Genomic DNA, 17,097 nt, shown 5'->3' on the forward strand with positions numbered 1-17,097 from the left:
AATTTCATTATCATTTTCATGTGTCTCCATCGGAATCCAGTACAAATGAAATCACAGTTTATAATGTTCATTTTTAAGAGAAAAAATCAAAAAAATTTACTATAAATATATAATGTTGTTTACAGTTACATTTACAAAGCTGAAATGAGATGATTACAACAGAAATATGGAACTGTCATTATTTCTATGAAACATTTAGAAGATCGATCTATCCAGATAACAAAGATGATAGCTCCATACCTGAAATTATATAATTTCAGAACATCACTTCTTCATGGAGGCAGCAATGACAAGGCAAGTGCTGACGAGATTAGAAAGAACAGCACCCAACATTTTTACTGTAGGATTATCTAAAAAGTCATTACAATCTGAAAAATCTGTCGTTGCTGCACTAAGCATGCTATTAATGGTTCCAATATCATTATTTGCAATAGCATTCTTTGCATTCTCAAGATTCTCCGATGCATCTTGGTAACTTTGCTTACAATCTTCAATGCCAGACGACGGTTTTCCAAGTTCCCCGATGGGAGCATTCGCCAATTTTGTGAGTGCTTCCATGGCCAACTTTAAATGAAATGCAGTTTCGTTTATTGCCTTTTCAAGGACAACCGGCGTATCAGGATTGAAAAGAGGAGACAGAAATTTTTCGCAAAGCAACGGCTGATCGGTAGAGCTGCATGTCTTTTTTACCTCAGGATTATCGCCTGGAATAGCGGAAGCCCGAAAAAGCTCTGGTTTAAACGAGAAAAGTGAATTTTTAAGTGCATCCTTGTGCAGAGGAAATAGGGATGTGGGAATCTGGAAGCTTATTGATCCTCCTGCAGAAAAAGGTGGTGAAAGGTCGTTCTGAGAAGGAGAACCTGCAGCCGTATCAGGACCTGCACCCGTAGAGATGGCATCAAAGGCTGGATCAAAGCATAAGACTTGTTGAGGATTGAAGAAGAAAATGAAAACAGAGAAGGAGATGATGAGCGGCATCATTTGAATATATAAAGACCCCATGTTTAATTTGTTGGTTACATTCAGAAAAGAGATAGTTATTTATACAAAGAAGGGATGGTTATTTTGTTATCCTAGAAAATAGGAAGGCAATAAAACTGATAGCCTTTTGTGTGTAAATTTTTCTGATATTTTTGCGTTGTTGGCGGAGTTTGGCTGTGGTCCTTATCTCTCTGGCATCTCAACGCCTCAATTTTAACAGCTGATATCAATAGAGGTCTCGGAATTTCTAATCTAGGCCAGATGGATTTGGCAGCTGTTTTGTAAAAGAGCCATTGGTTCATTTATGTTATTGCGGTTTCAAGCATTGAGGAAATGCTATTTTAATCAAATCTAACAGGTTGGATCCGCTTCCAATTGCTTGGGATTGAATTTAAGTTCGGATCGATTGAGTCAAGTTCAATTGAACTCATTTTTATAAAATGAATCGAGCTAAAGTTGATTTATATATTTAAGTTTGAGTTTGTTTGTATATAATCTAAAGTGAATTATTATTAACATGATAGACCTAGTTATGAACCAAGATAAACTCAAACATCTCCTTATTCAAATTTAATTCAAATAAAAAATAAGATAACTCGTTCAATTCGGTCCCTAAGTTTGAAACTCAGTTTAAGTTCATAGCTCATATTTGTAGTTTAAATTTGTAGTTTATTAATAAAACGATATAGTTTTATCTAGTAATAAGTAAAACAATATCATTTTGATAATTACTTGATATAACTCAAATGAAACTACGAGCTAAGCTTGAACTAATTTAAGTTATTAGTCTAGTTCACAAAGCGCACCAACTTAAACTCTCTCTAATTTGAGTTTAACTTAATTTTAAAAACAAGTCAACATTCCCAATTCGAACTTAACCTAAACAAATTCGAATTGAAAATGTTGAGAGTATATTTTTAATATTAGTTATGTATTGTATTATATTTACTCAAACAGTTAATTAAATATAGTATTTGAAATACTATATTGATTTTACCCAAATGGCCAATGAAACATTTTCAAAATTAAAATTGATATTACCGTATTTTTTAAAATATATTATTAACTATATGTTGTATCTAACATATATACACTTATTTAGTATATTTTTAATATTTGAATTTTATTATCATATTTTTATAAATATATTTTTTATTATTTATTGTATTATATTTATATAATTTTTATGTGTATTTTCCGTTTGTATGATATCATAATATTTTTGCGTAACTAGAAAATACCTTTAAAATTAAGACTCTTCACATCACAATGGCAGAAAGGAAGTACAAGCAGCAGCCGTACTAGGCTCTCTAATGTCTATAGCTGTATTTTCTGAAAAAAATCCAAAATTAAAACAGTGGTTCATGAATTGTCTGTTGATTGGGGTTCTTAGGGCTGGATTCGAGCCGAGCCAGCTCGGGCTCGAGCTCGGCTCGGCTCGGTTCGAGCCCGAAATGAGCCGGGTTCAGCCCGGCTCGATCGAGCTCGAGCCGAGCCCGAGCTGGCTCGGGTTGGCTTGGTATATTTTTTTAAAAATTTTTTTATACAAAACGGCGTCGTTTTAATCCATATATATATACAAAACGGTGTCGTTTTGATATAAAAAACGAGCCGAGCCGAGCCGTTACCGAACCGAGCTGAAAACGAGCCGAACTCGAGCCGAGCCGAATTCGGCTCGAGTCGAGCTCGAGCCGAACTCGAGCCAGCTCTTAAAAAGCCGAGCCGAGCCCGAGCTGGCTGCGAGCCGAGCTCGGCTCGGCTCGAATCCAGCCCTAGGGGTTCTATTCTACCCCACCAAATCTGGTGATAAAATTCCTTTAGCGCTGAAGCGCTGAAAGTTCTGCACAAGCTTAATATATTAATCCTAATCAATTCAGTCTCAGTCGGACTGGACTGTACTGCGGATATCTAGCCAATCTCCATTGGGCCCTCTCATCCACCCTGAGCTGAGCCCAGGAAAGGTTTTATCAAAGGCGTTTCACACAATAACCGTCCAAGCCTCTAGCCCATCTTTTGTTTCATAACATTTATAAATAGATTCTCTGATTATAGATCTACTATCAGAAATTCAATGGTCGTGCGAAAATGCAAAAGCTTAAACCAAAAGCTTTTATACACAGAATTCCATTTTAATAAATACATGAATGAGCGCTCTTTGCTTCACTAATACTATCTGGGTTACTGTCGGAGATTGATGAATTGATCTTTTCAATTGGAACTCTCTGCAGGTAGTATGTGAATTTTATCAAAGGCCTGATTGTTGTACTGTATAGGAATTGGTATGTCATAAAATATACTATAAACTTGTTCCTGTGTTTAGATTTGCAAATGAATCTTTATCTAGTTATCCTTATAATAAGGTTTATTTGTAATAAAGACTTATTTTAATTTGTTGATCTATTAAGTCTTTCGTCTTTTGTTTATTACTCAATTTTATGTGAGTTTTTGACTGTATATCCCTCTAATTAACAGTTTCTGCGAATATGGTCTGTGACATGGACTCTTTGTATGTGTGATAAAGTGAACTCTCATGTTTATTCATTGCTTGGAGTCCCACATGGTTTAGAAACAAAGCAATAACTAGATAGTATGTCTATAAATAGGGAGCTCCAATGACAGACCAACATACTTACCTGGACGGGGTCAATGGGTGACCAGGAAGGCCCATGGCCTAGGGTGGTGGCCTTCATTGCACTTGGAAAGTGCACCACTCTAAGGTCTCCCCAAGTGGGAGAGCCTACGTCATAATTTGTGGTAGAGGGGGCCTGCGTTCGCGCGGCCCCTGTCAATTGAGTTTGAAAATGCTAATATTTGCGTGGTCTGTCTGAGGCTTCGGCCTCTGGATGCTGCATGTTTCTTTAACTATCTTTTTTAAATAAAGCAGTGAACTGATGAACTGGTTAAGACGCGTAACTATAAGCCCATAGCTTTTCAGTGGAAGGCAAGCAAGAGTCATGACTTACAACACGGTACGTTTAAAACTTGTCAAGAGTTACTATAGCTACTTTCTGCAGCTTCATGTCTTTCTCATATTGGCTCTTGCAACAACAGCCTTTTCAAAAACAGTGTCTCCTTATTACTATGAAAAAGTCTAAAAGAAGAGTGGAAGCTGCTGTTAACAAAGAGAGACGCGTGGGTTCTTCTTTTACTATGTCTACACTTTCACGATTCTTTCCTTCAAGTACAACCCTACCAGTAGGCCATCTTTTTCATTTTACATTTTTATTCAAACACACAACAAAAAATTTTCAGCTCTCTCACTTTAATTTAATATCAGAAAGAGCATCCAAAATTTTTAAGCTGAAATTCAAAATTTACCCTTCTTTTTAATTTCGAATTTTCATAGAAATTGTGCCTAACTAGAAAACACCTTTAAAATTAGGTCTCCACCACAGAATAGGAGCAAGTTAAGTGGCTGCTTTATGGCGATGTCACATTGATTGCATCACAATATACACAATTTTTCTGCAGAGCAGTAAATGGGAGGAACACACAAATATTATCACAACAAGAGTATCATTTAGAGCAAACAAATGTACAGCAAGCAGAAGCAGTATTAGACTCTCTAATATCTATAGCTGTATTTTGTGAAAAACATCCAAGTTTGAACTCATCGTTTCATCAATTATGTGTATTTCAACTTTGTGTTATCATTCACAATCGATTGAAAGACTGATTACAGGTTTGAATTAATACACGTGTATCAGCTAGAGCAGCAGAAGAGCTTGAAGTGGGAACTGTAGTACCACATCGGTAAAAAAAGAGAAGAGGCTATGAGGGGCTTACTATAAAACAAGTTTTTGACAGCCTGAGAGTTCATACCTTTCTCGGCCTTTTGGCTAAGATCAAGTGTAGTATCTGTTCTTATCAGTTTAATATCTGATACGTGGACCATTGGTCCACACGATATTAAATTAATTTTTCTAGGGGAAGAGCCCACTGCAATAGCTTGCTATTGGGGTTCTCAAGCGTCGCCCTTGCGTTGCACTACTTCAAGGGCCAGGCGCACCCCAGCAAATCTAACTAAATTTTTTATTCAGATGATTGTTTAATGAATTGCTCAGAATTGCAGGATTTGGTTGCCAGAACAAATGTGCAGTAGGTCTGCATTTATGGTATTCATCTGCAAATTCAACACTTAAAAGCTGGAGTGTTTAAAATGATTTTTTGCGGGTAATGACGATTGTTCAGCTTAATTTCTGATAGGGCACGAGCTCGAAGCCTAAACCGCATCTGAGAAAGTTGGCTGCATATCATGTTTTGTGCAAGTGGGCAGGAGTTGAAGTTAGAGATGACAACGTGCCTCAATAATTCATTCAATCGCCCATGGACACAACATGCCCCGGTTTAAGCACACTGGACTCGTTTCATTGGATCCAATTGACAATCCAGTTACTGCCGGAGATTGGCTAATTGATCTTCTTAACTAGGGTTATATATAGATTGCCTGCATTGTAAAGGAACCGTACATCAGAAACAAAAAAAATCTGTGAACTTGTTCCTGTGCTTAGATTTGCACTTGAATTTTATCCAGTGTTAAGAAGGTTATTCATAATAGAAGCTCGTCTCAATTTGCTGAATCGTTGAGTTTTTTCTAACTTGGGTTTATTACTTGCGTTTGTTACTTTGACACAGACCATCTTCGCAAAGTAAAGATAAGACTGAACTGTCGTGTTTTTCAATTTCTTGCTTTGAGTCCACATGGTTCAGAAACAAAGCAATGACTGCGTTCGCGCGGTCTCTACCAAGCTAGTTTCAAAATTTTGTTGTTATTAATTTGATTTCCGTCTAATGGGGCTGCTGATTCAAACTTCTGCTTTCAATCTTTTATCCTTTAGGTGTCAGCAGGACAAACAATTTCTTATGGCCTTGTGCAGTCTGGTCGACAGTCCTGGATCAAGTTCTGTTAAAATGTTTCCAGGTTCTGCTCTAATGAATTGTGGGTAAGTCATAAATTCGGCCTTCTTCAGCACATGGATGACCTAAAAACTGAATGACGTTGAAATGTCTTCACTATTCCTCTTGTCGATGGCATACAAAAATCAAAAGGAAAGCCCCCGTACGGAGGGCTTAACAGATAATTGGAACTGAATTTTGAAATTGAATTAAATTAGCCTTTTATTTTTTTAGTTAGTTATTTGGACCTACAGGTCAGGTGAAAGCAGGGGTGCATGGGTGACCAGTGTTTGATTAGAATAAATTGAGTTCGAACAAGGATAATTCCAACTAAAGATCAAGAACAAGTTGTTGATAGATTTATATTATCCAACTACTTTTCTGCTTCGTTGAGTTCTTTTCCAATGATTTCTTATTCATTTCCGACGACATTTTTTGCTTCGACATACTTTTGGCAATTCATTCGAAAAATTTATCAACAACTTGTACGGGCGAATCTAAATTTTAACTGGGTTTGTACTAACTGTTATATGGGCTCAGCTAAAATTCTACCCCTATGAAAGGGCTTACTTGAGGCCCAAAACCCTCCCAAGTCCATAAAAAATTCAGTAGAAAATTGTGTGAATCAAAGTATCAACTCAAAACAAAGCAAAATCAACTTATTAGTAATGTTTAACAGTTACATTGAGCTTAATAACAGCTCTCAGATTAGCAGTGTCCATAAACTCAGTCTCCATGATCCCATAGCCCTTAACAAACCTGAAATACCCAGTCCCAGAAACAACACCAAACTCTCTCACCTTCATCGAAAAAATATCAGATCCTTGAATCTCCAAGGTGCTTCCTTTAAAGTCTCCATCAGTGAATATAACACTGAAAGCCAGATACAACCCCTTCCCATCTAACTGAGAGTTTATATAGACGCCTTGGGCCCTGCCTATCTCGTTCGACTCGATAGTTGGCCCGTCTGTGACTGGATCATCTACCACTGCAATAGTGCCGAAGTGGAGGATATGAGATGTGGGTCCGCTTTTCCCGGCCACTGTGACTGCTGATGCGTCAACGCCGGTGAAATAATCATGCACGTAAAAAACCAAGTTGGTTTGGTTTGGTTCCTGTTTGGGGATGGTGTAGGCTATGTAAAGGACTGTGGCTGTGAATATAAAGAAGAAGAAATTGGAGGTAAGGCTTAGAGGATTCGACATGGCTTTTTTCGTAGTTTAATGGATCAGCGTGGAAGTACTGAAAGTGGCTGATGTTAAATGGATTATGAGGTTGAAGATGCTTTGTTCAGGAATGGAATTGTTCATGAATGAAGAAGACAAAAAGTGAGCTTGCAACGAAACAATATTTTATAAAGCTTTGCTTTGTATTTGTCAATGTTTTCAACCGGGGACATCGTATGGATCATGGATAGGTAGAATGTTAGTTAGCCTTAGTTTGTCTCGTTAGGATGTGTTTGTATACTATACATTTATGTTTTGAGCGTTCAAATTGCATTCATTCAGATTTTTAGTTGAAAATCTTCAATCTTAGCTTGATTTAAATTAAAATTATATTAAAATCTTTCAATTTTAATACAAGTTTAATTATGTTTAAATTGACTTAACACAATCCAAATCAATATAATATCATCCATTATTTTTGCTCGTTTGAATGTTTTCATGTTTCATTTTTTTTTTCAAATAATTTTCATCTATTATTAATAAAACATGTAACACTTTATTTTTTTTTACACTATTTTCTAAAATATATCAATAATCTTTACTAATCAAAATTTATTTTTACCACTAAAAAATAAAATAAAATATTAAATAAAAAATAAAGATTTCTGTTATGACTAATTCTTATTCTTTAATATTTATTCAATCTATCCATAAGAAATTCTAAATAAATTTTTTTATATGTTTAAATCAGTTTAGATCAGTTTCATATTAATTTGAATACAATTCGATTTATTTTACACTTATATCAAATTTATCCGAACTAATTTTCATATGAAAAAAACTAAATCTTAACTAGATTTTTTTTCTTGTGTCATGTTGAAATCACTATAACTCTATTAGACTGTGACATAACACTATTAAATATATATATATATATATATATATATATATATATATAATTCTTATTTACAGAAAGATTATTCTTTATGTGATTTAGGAAAATATTTGTATACAAGTACAGTTAGTCAATAATTAGATTATTTATACATCCCCTTACTAATTTATTACATGGAAAAATTTTTCATTACCTTGCTACATCCATGTGAAGATTTAGTTCAAATAAAGAGCAGACAATTTTAACCTGACCAGTTATCTCTACATGGCTGGTTATGAAAAAGAAACTGGATTAAGATTGTCATGTATAAGTTGAAGTAGCCATAGCATACAACAAATAGTGGAACAAGATGAAATCAAACACAAAGAAACGGCAGATTACATCTTAAATGAGCATTAATTTCCAGGTTCTGTAACTGCAAATATATTTAAATGTGCACATCTTCAACTGAAGTTATTGGCTTTGAGTAGTAGTCTGTTTCTTCTCATATTTTCCTTCAGTTTCTCTCTCAGATTTTCACACTTTCCTCCATTTCCTGAAAAGGGTTTCTCTCTTTGGAGATGAACTCCAATACCCTTTATTTGTTTTTCATCTTTTCCATACTTGTCATATTAAACAATGTGTTCCATTTTCTAAGCCAAAGCACTGCATCAGATTCTGATGCTTCTTATGTCCTCGCATGTGGTGCTTCAACTGATGCAGAAGACACAAATGGTCGTACATGGAAATCAGATTCACAGTTTCTTTTAAATTCAGGCGATTCAATGACCCTTTCAGCTCCTGTTCAAGACCCTTCATTGCCATCGATTATCCCTTACATGACTGCCAGAATTTTCACATCAACATCAACATACAAGATCCTTGTTGCAAAAGGGAGGCGGTGTTGGCTCAGGCTTCATTTTTATCCAACTTCTTATGGTAATCTCGATCCATCAAAGTCTTATTTCGATGTCATTGCAAATGGATTCACACTCCTTCACAATTTCAGTGCCTCCATAACAGCACAAGCTCTAACTCAAGTCTACTTTATGAAAGAATTCGCTCTTAGACCAACTCGATCTGGTGATCTCAACATCACTTTTAAACGCACTTTGGAACACATCAAGGATGCCTATGCTTTTGTTAATGGTATTGAAGTGATTTCAATGCCTGATATTTTCGTGCCCGCGCCTCTGGTTGGATATAGTGATCAATTTGTGGAGGTTGACAGTTCTTCTTTCCAAACAATTGCTAGGCTAAATGTTGGTGGACAATTGATTCCTCCAACTAATGACTCAGGCCCTGCAAGAACGTGGTATGACGATTCATCTTACATATTTGGTGCCGCTTTTGGTGTCACTTTTAAAGCTGATGAAAGTGTTAAGATTCAGTATCCTGGAAATTCTTCAAAAGAAATTGCACCTTTGGATGTTTATAATACAGCTAGGTCAATGGGTCCGCATGGAAATATTAATATTAATTATAACCTAACATGGATCTTCCAGATTGATGCAAACTTTACTTACCTTGTCAGATTTCATTTCTGCGAGCTTGAGTTTGAGAGTGTTAATCAAAGGGTATTTCAAATTTTTGTGAATAACCAAACAGCAGAAGAGAATGCTGATGTGATTGCATGGGCTAAATCTAGAGGAGTGCCAGTGTCTAAGGATTATGCAGTTTATGCCAGAGATGAGCCTGGTGATGAAGAATTATGGGTGGCATTGCACCCAAGTCTGTCAACGAAGCCTCAATTTTATGATGCAATTCTCAATGGATTGGAGATCTTTAAGATGAATGACACAAGGGGGAATTTGGCAGGTCCGAATCCTGTGCCATCCCCAATGCCAACTCAAGCAGATGATGCTGTTGAGGAATATAGACCCTCCAGGTCAAAAAGGGCTGCACATTTGATTGGTGGCATTATTGGTGGGTTTGTTGGTTGTTCTGTAGTTGCCCGTCTCTTCATTTGTTTCACCAAAGAGAAGAGGAAAGGTTATAGAAGTACATCCTCTGTAGGTTATAGGTTGCCATCGTATGGACGTTCCCACACATCAACGAGCAGCTCAACAATGTCATCAGGTAAAAGTACTGCCAGTAGCCATCTTTCATCAGTTGCAGCAGGTCTTTGTCGACATTTCTCTCTATTGGAGATTAAACATGGTACTAAGAACTTCAGTGAATCACAGGTCATTGGTGTTGGAGGATTTGGCAAGGTCTATGAAGGCCTTATTGATGGAAAGACAAAGGTTGCGATTAAAAGATCAAATCCATCTTCAGATCAAGGATGCGAAGAATTCTTGACAGAAATTGAGATGCTTTCAAGGCTGAGACACAAGCATTTGGTGTCTTTGATTGGGTTTTGTGAAGAAGATGGAGAGATGATTCTGGTTTACGATTACATGGCTAATGGGACTTTAAGGGAACACCTCTATAGGAGCAATAAACCTGCCTTGTCCTGGAAGCAAAGGCTAGCAATCTGCATTGGAGCTGCCAGGGGACTTCACTATCTTCATACAGGTGCCTGGTACACAATCATTCACAGGGATGTGAAAACTACAAACATTCTATTAGATGAGAAGTGGGTGGCAAAAGTGTCCGATTTCGGACTATCAAAAATGGGTTCCAATCCAAACCAAACTCATGTTAGTACAATAGTAAAAGGCAGCTTCGGTTACTTGGATCCTGAATACTTCCGCAGACAACAATTAACAGAAAAGTCAGATGTTTACTCTTTTGGGGTAGTCCTTTTTGAAGTGTTGTGTGCAAGACCAGCGCTTGATCCTAGTTTTCCTATGGAGCAAGTTAGTCTTGTAGATTGGGCTTTACACTGCCAAAGAAAGGGTACTCTTGAGGACATTATCGATCCAAATCTCAAGGGACAGTTAAATCCTCTGTGCCTGAGAAAGTTCACAGAGACAGCTGAGAAGTGTGTAGCTGAGGATGGGCTTGATCGCCCTTCGATGGGCGCTGTGTTGCGGAATCTCGAATTTGCACTCCAATTGGAGAAAACTTCTGAGCAACCTGAACCGGTTTCCTATAACAGTGCCGATGACACTTACGCAATGTATACTGTCATGTTGGGCATTGATGAGAATAGTGTAGTAAGCCTGGAAAATAATGCCCCCCATAAAAGTAATGCTTTCTCACCAATGGTGAATCCCGGGCCAAGATGATAATAGACATATCACGTCTACTGATTTGAACAAACTTAAGAGGAAATATTTAATTGAAGACTCTTTGATATCAAGTTTACGTTTAAATAGCTTGTACAATATTACATTTCTCAGGAGCACTTTGTTCTAGTACAAGTCCCTGAATTGTACATGGTTGAATTAGAATAATACATTTCTGGCTCACTTTCTTATCAGATACCTACATTCCTCTAATTTATGATTCTCGAGCTGTGAGCCTTGATGCTAACATGACATTCAACATCCTTTGCCAACTCACCAAGGGATAAGTTTCTGTAAAATCCCATTTCACAGCTTTTGCCTGCCCTCTTGTTGCAACTTTTTGTCATTTTTTTTCTCTTTTCAGACCTGACTTAGCTGACAAATCACCAAATTGCTCCAATCATCCTAAGCAAAAAGACCCGACATGTACAGTACAGCTTCTTACAAAAAAAAAAAAAAGCAATTTTCTCTTTTTCTTGTCTCCCAACAAGATGGTGATAATCGGATGCCAAAAAGAAAAGCACGGAGTTTCATTACTTTGACTTGAAAAAACTTTGATTCCAGAGTAATGAAATTCTGAACATTTATGGGAATTATAAAAGAACTTATATTGACTGACAATAATATCACAGAAATGCAAACTATGGCTTGATTTCAAAAAGAAACCTTGTTGATTCTTCATTGGTATTTGAACATTGGGTTGAGCTTTTTTTATCCCATCATATTTTTCTCTGTAGTTAAGCTTAGCAAAATTTAGCTGTCTTGAATGTAAGTGGGTACATGAAGGAGTTTGAGTAAGTGAACCTGATGATCTGACTGGTCTTCAAGGGCTCTCCTCCATTAACCAAACAATCATCAAAAGAGAGTCTCTTAAAGATTCTTGGATTTACTATTCTTGCAGAAGCAAACCAGCCACAGCGAAGGTGGATATCAGAAGGGGCACAACCAGAAACACAAGTGTTAACAATCTGAACAATGTATTGTGGGATCCCAGATGTGGAATCTTTGCTCTGTGAAATACTTATGTCTCTGTTAGTGCAAGAACCTGAGGATGAAAGTGAACCAAACTTTTAAAAATCAGCAGTTCAATTTATAAATAAGAACAGAAGTATTAAGGAAGCATAAAAGCAAGAATATTTTTAGATTCTTTACCATGTACCAAAAGCTTTCTGTTGTTTAAGTACAATACTTTTGTTTGCAGTGCAGATATTGCTGACTGGTTTTTGTCTTCTTCAAATGAATTCAAGAACTTGTTTGAATGACCTGCAAAAGAAAACAAAAAAAAAATCTCAGATTCTCATAGGAAATTCCAAGACAGAAAACAAAGTTCAGTTGCTCAGGATAAAATTTAAAAAAAAAAATCTGAAATGGAGAATACAAGTTGAAGAGTACCAAAATGTTTTCCAAGATTGCAAACTGAAGCAATGATGAACAGCATCAAGTAGAGGAAGAAACACTTATGACAAGAGCTCATGATGGCTGTTAGGTTAGAAGCTGGTGGTTGTTTTGAGTCGGGCAGCTTGGCATGTGTTTCCTTTTACAATCACAGCTGCTAACTAGTTACCAATACAATTCAAATGGAAGAGAATTTTGAAGATTGAAGGAGCCTTGGAGCTCCTACTTAAATATTTATGCACTGTGAAGGAAGTACAGTTATGCAGCAGCAGGCTTAGAAGGGTGAATACTGAGGACCACAGCACGGCAACCAAATTCTATTACATTACAAACAGTCTAGTCTAGTCTAGTCTAGTCTAGTCCATCTCATTTCATTACTTTTTTATCCTGCAGGACACATGAAAGACAGCAGCCATTTAATGCGCAGTGGCAAAAGGTGACTTCCCCACACTTTACATTTACAGTACATAAAAATATTTGTAAACAACTGTTTTTTTTCTTTCCTGTTCAAACTAAAACTGAAGAAAGCATTAGAGAGGCTATAGGAAACAGAATACATAGGCTATCCACGTTAAATATGCCACCAAAAAAGTCAATATTGGCCCAATTCATTCCCCATTTTAGGCAAGAATAAGGTCAATTTATCTTCCAACTTTTCCCTCGGCTTTTCATTTTCTCTATGCTTTGGGTTTGTGGATTTTATATAAGGGAAAGAAAGGGTCCTTATCTGCAATTATGCCTTCAATAGATTTAAGTTTGAATAAAATGGTTGTCTTGTCTTGTAACATCACTTCACATTGTATAAAAGTACAACACTCTGAATTCTTCTTGTTGCTGCAGCTGATCATAGTCATTTAAGCAGCTGTTTGACAAGAGAGAAACCATTTCTGTTTTAGTCAAAAAGAAAATTTTCTTCTTCCTTTTCTTTTGCATATATACAAGGAGGAATTCTAATAGCATATTCTTGAAATTGAACAAAGTCCATGATTCCTGAGCAGCTAAAGCTTCAAGAAGAAAGCCGCAGTGAGACATTGGCAGTCCCCAAATGGCCAGAAGAACCTGCCTAAAAAAAGGAACTTATAGGAGTTAATAGCCTTCCATCGAACCATTCAAAGAATGAAAGTTTTCCATTTTCTCCAAGTCTAATTCTTATATCCATTACCAAATTCATATAAAGCAAACACCCACGTGCCCACATTCATTTACACAGAACATTTTCTTTATTTATGCAAAGGAAAATTTCAGCTTTATTGACCCATCATGCATTTAATAAGATTAAGATGTGAAATTAAAGAATAAAACCTGGAGAAATGAAGTAGAATTTTTCATTTCTTCCGTTTTTTTTTTTCCCTAAGAGAGAGAACCGAAAGGTAAGTGATATATGGCTAACCGAAAGCATCAGGGTCTTCGAAATTGAACCCTCTAATCAAGACAGAACCAGCCTCAAAAATCATGAAATGGGTCAGTGGAGTTCTGTGTAAACAAGAGAGCTAGCTGGCTCCCACGAGTGCAGTCTCCTGGAAACATTTTCCAAATGCTACCTGGGGCTCACGTTGGTTTGTATATAGCTAGGTAGGCTAAGCTTGAAAAGCTCAAGTCTTATCGTATCAGAGTGCAGGCTAAAACATGCAAAGTGTCAGCTGAGGGGTAGCCTTGGCCTAGCAAATTAACAACTCTGAACTCTGATTGTCGTCTCTGAATCTGAACAGCATCTGCATCCCCCGTGGTGTAGAGCATGCAGGAGGACCAAAGCACCACAAAATGAATCAGATCTGCCCTTATGTGTACATTGCCGACCGCTCTAGCACAATGACATGACCCTACAACACACACCCATAAACCCCTGTTCAAATACTCCTCTCCTAATCTTTCCAATTTCAGGGAAAGGGTGTTTCAGTTCGAATCCATTACTGAGCTCTGAAGATCGTTTAATTCGATTATTTTTCAGTGGTACTGTTCACTTCATAGATAAAAGTGATAATTCAAACTCAAATAAAAATTTTCGTTATAAACGAGTAAATTTTTTTTTCCACCCAAGTTCCGCAAAATCATAATTTTTTTTACCAGTTGAATTATTAGTGTAGAAATTTTCATTTAATCTTAACTTTATTAACCTAAAAAGAAAAAGAATTTTGATATAATATTAATAGGCCAAAGCACTATTTCTGACCCAAAGTTTCCTTTAATCGCAGTTCTCACCCCTTAATTTTATAAATCTTATTTATCTACCTATAGGAGTTTAAAATTAACGAATTTTAACCCTTAAAATTTTATCTTTTTTCCCCCCTTTAAACTTTAAAAACTAAAAATTTTCTTCTAATCCAAGTTTTAAAAAATAACAATTTTTCCTAAGGTTTAGTTTCCAGATCTCTGATGTCATTATCGTTAGCCTTTTCTCCCAAAATTTTCTCTCCCTCTGACGATCTCTCTCCACTTAATTGGATACTTGATCGATGTCCAATGAAGCTTGAAACAAAGAGTTTCATCAAGAAGACAAAGCTCTTCGTCTTTTTAGAAGAAGATGTTTGACAAGATAATCGTATTCCTAGACAAAGACGGGATCTTCGTCTTCTTCTAGGAAGATGAAGAGCCTTCATTTTTCGGATAAAGCTCTTCGTCTCCTACCGTCTCCCAAGTTTTATTAGACATCGATCGGATGTCAAACTAAGTGGAGAGAGACCACCGAAGAGAGAGAAAGCTTCAAGAAGGAGAGGTAGCTGGTAATGATACCAAAGATGACATTAAAGATAAGGAAACTAAACTCTAAAGAGGAATTGTCATTTTTTAAAGTTTGAAATAGAAAAAAACTTTTAGTTTTTAAAGTTTAAGGTAAGAAAAGTAGATTATATTTTAGTTTATTTTTAATATTATAGATAAAATAATAATTTTATTCTTAAAACTATTAATTTTAATCAATCATAAATAGATATTTAAAATTTTTAAAATTAAATAAAAATAACTTGAAAAAATAAAGTACCTTTGGCCATATTAATAAGATGAATGATCATATTATTTTTAAGTTACCCCTTCTTGTAATAATTGGTTATCCATTGGAATGACGTCAAAGATAAGATCTAACTAAAATTACAGCAACCCCAAAATTCAAGGCGAAATTAATTAAAATAGATATATGTCTGCCGTTTACATTTTTTTAGGACAATTTTTTTATATTTTGTTGCTACAAGCAAATGAGATGATCTGTATCTATTTTACCCTAACATAAAAAACAAAAAATTATAAATCAAAATTAAACAAAACAGACATAAAATCAAACACAAAAAATATAAAATAGCGAAAAACGAAAATGTCGAACTTATGGATGACTATCCTTAGAGTTAGAACATCTAGCAAGCAACCAGTGACCATTATATGGTGTGTGTAGTTTATGTGGTTTGTATAGTTTACGTAGTTTATGTGTTTTGCATTTAGGTTTCTTTTCCATCGATGACTAGACTATTAAACAAATAAGTTACAACTATTAACAATTAGATTTTACTGTTTATTCCATAAAAATATATATAAATTCAAATCATATAAATGACGATCAAACATAAATAACCAAAACTCTAATTTATCTCTAAATCAATTTTCAGATTTTCAAAGTATTATTGTTTGTCAAAGGTTCCAACTCTAACACTAATCATTAATTGGTTTGAGATTTCTATTTTTAACTATCTTGTATTTTTTATGTTTGGTTTTAGGTGTATTTTATTTTTATTTTTATTTAAAATTTTTTGTTTTTATATTACGGATAAAATGGGTATAAATTATATCATTTGGTTATAAAAGTAAAAGGCAAAAAAGAAAAAAAAATTAGGTTAAAAATATTGGCAGACCATGGACGCATTTTAATTAATTAAAACACGGCTTAAATTGTGTGATGTGAATATTGGAATAGCACATTTTCAAGTGCAATCTTATTGGATCCAACCAAATTCGAAAGAAACTGCAGAGGGGGAGGCGTGCTTCACACTAATTGCACTCAAACAGCAGGTTCTAATTTACTTACTGTAATTAGTCCGTAATTGCTCAAATGTTTACCGTTGGATGAGTAAGATTTGCACCCATTTTTTATTACTTACTGTATTAATTTGATGTTTTCGCGTAAGATTATTCATATCCATATTTTTGAGAAAAAGTCGAACAACTTCAACATTATCTATTTATCATTCAACAATGATTCTATTTCATAGTTTCATCATGTGACGATGCAATTACTTACTATGTCTGGACTTTTGCTCTTATTTTAATCAGTAGGTTCAACAAATATGCCAGAACACAGCTAAGTAACAACCGAATTAGGCCTGGACAAATTCATTTAATCTATCAATTTCTGAACAAATTGACATTTTCTTCCTGATTACCATGGCCTCTTCATCTTGCAATTTCTCCACTTTCTTCTTCATCATCATCAGCATCATCTTCTGCTCCATCAGCGGCTACTCTGCACAGCCACCCACCAGAATTTGCCCTCGTCTTGACTGTGGCAATGGCATCATCATCAGCTACCCATTTTGGCTCCAACCTCACCAACTTGAACACTGCGGCTACCAGGGCCTCAACCTCTCTTGCCATGCCCAAATTCCAGTCCTCAATCTTTCCAATGATCTCT

At 35.7% G+C, this 17,097-nt stretch overlaps 4 protein-coding genes, 1 long non-coding RNA gene and 2 other non-coding genes across 7 annotated transcripts; 4 read left to right on the plus strand and 3 right to left on the minus strand.

Moving 5' to 3' along the window:
• Positions 1-120: 120 nt before the first annotated feature.
• Positions 121-995, minus strand: LOC123221894. Its single transcript, XM_044644864.1, has one exon. It carries the CDS (start codon positions 979-981, stop codon positions 265-267), a length of 717 nt encoding a protein of 238 aa, XP_044500799.1. The 5' UTR covers positions 982-995; the 3' UTR covers positions 121-264.
• Positions 996-3,606: 2,611 nt separating this feature from the next.
• LOC123222208 lies at positions 3,607-3,767 on the plus strand. The gene has a single exon (XR_006503533.1). It is a non-coding gene; the product is annotated as a U1 spliceosomal RNA (small nuclear RNA).
• Positions 3,615-4,999, plus strand: LOC123220446. The gene is made up of 2 exons (XR_006503047.1): positions 3,615-3,950; positions 4,033-4,999. It is a non-coding gene; the product is annotated as an uncharacterized LOC123220446 (long non-coding RNA).
• Positions 4,800-4,995, plus strand: LOC123222215. The gene has a single exon (XR_006503539.1). It is a non-coding gene; the product is annotated as a U2 spliceosomal RNA (small nuclear RNA).
• Positions 5,000-6,510: 1,511 nt separating the features above from the next.
• LOC123219954 (pterocarpan synthase 1-like) lies at positions 6,511-7,204 on the minus strand. The gene has a single exon (XM_044641929.1). It carries the CDS (start codon positions 7,080-7,082, stop codon positions 6,540-6,542), a length of 543 nt encoding a protein of 180 aa, XP_044497864.1. The 5' UTR covers positions 7,083-7,204; the 3' UTR covers positions 6,511-6,539.
• Positions 7,205-8,498: 1,294 nt separating this feature from the next.
• LOC123221569 (receptor-like protein kinase ANXUR1) lies at positions 8,499-11,275 on the plus strand. Its single transcript, XM_044644394.1, has one exon. The coding sequence runs from the start codon at positions 8,499-8,501 to the stop codon at positions 11,088-11,090; it is 2,592 nt and encodes an 863-aa protein (XP_044500329.1). The 3' UTR covers positions 11,091-11,275.
• Positions 11,276-11,716: 441 nt separating this feature from the next.
• LOC123220687 (TPD1 protein homolog 1-like) lies at positions 11,717-13,245 on the minus strand. Its single transcript, XM_044643241.1, has 3 exons — positions 12,483-13,245; positions 12,243-12,353; positions 11,717-12,135 (listed from the first exon to the last, which is right to left on the minus strand). Exons 1-3 carry the CDS (start codon positions 12,562-12,564, stop codon positions 11,834-11,836), a joined length of 495 nt encoding a protein of 164 aa, XP_044499176.1. The 5' UTR covers positions 12,565-13,245; the 3' UTR covers positions 11,717-11,833.
• Positions 13,246-17,097: the final 3,852 nt, after the last annotated feature.

This window comes from Mangifera indica, chromosome 7, assembly GCF_011075055.1.
Source record: "Mangifera indica cultivar Alphonso chromosome 7, CATAS_Mindica_2.1, whole genome shotgun sequence".
Lineage (NCBI taxonomy): Eukaryota > Viridiplantae > Streptophyta > Magnoliopsida > Sapindales > Anacardiaceae > Mangifera > Mangifera indica.

Excerpts from the sequence above, each read along its gene's own strand:
- LOC123221894 (XM_044644864.1), bottom strand. The coding sequence starts at position 981 with ATGATGCCGCTCATCATCTCCTTCTCTGTTTTCATTTTCTTCTTCAAT.
- LOC123219954 (XM_044641929.1), bottom strand. The coding sequence starts at position 7,082 with ATGTCGAATCCTCTAAGCCTTACCTCCAATTTCTTCTTCTTTATATTC.
- LOC123221569 (XM_044644394.1), top strand. The coding sequence starts at position 8,499 with ATGAACTCCAATACCCTTTATTTGTTTTTCATCTTTTCCATACTTGTC.
- LOC123220687 (XM_044643241.1), bottom strand. The coding sequence starts at position 12,564 with ATGAGCTCTTGTCATAAGTGTTTCTTCCTCTACTTGATGCTGTTCATC. Across the intron at positions 12,354-12,482 it reads CAATCTTGGAAAACATTTTG|GTCATTCAAACAAGTTCTTG; the intron begins GTACTCTTCAAC and ends TTTCTTTTGCAG. Across the intron at positions 12,136-12,242 it reads CAGAAAGCTTTTGGTACATG|GTTCTTGCACTAACAGAGAC; the intron begins GTAAAGAATCTA and ends TTTCATCCTCAG.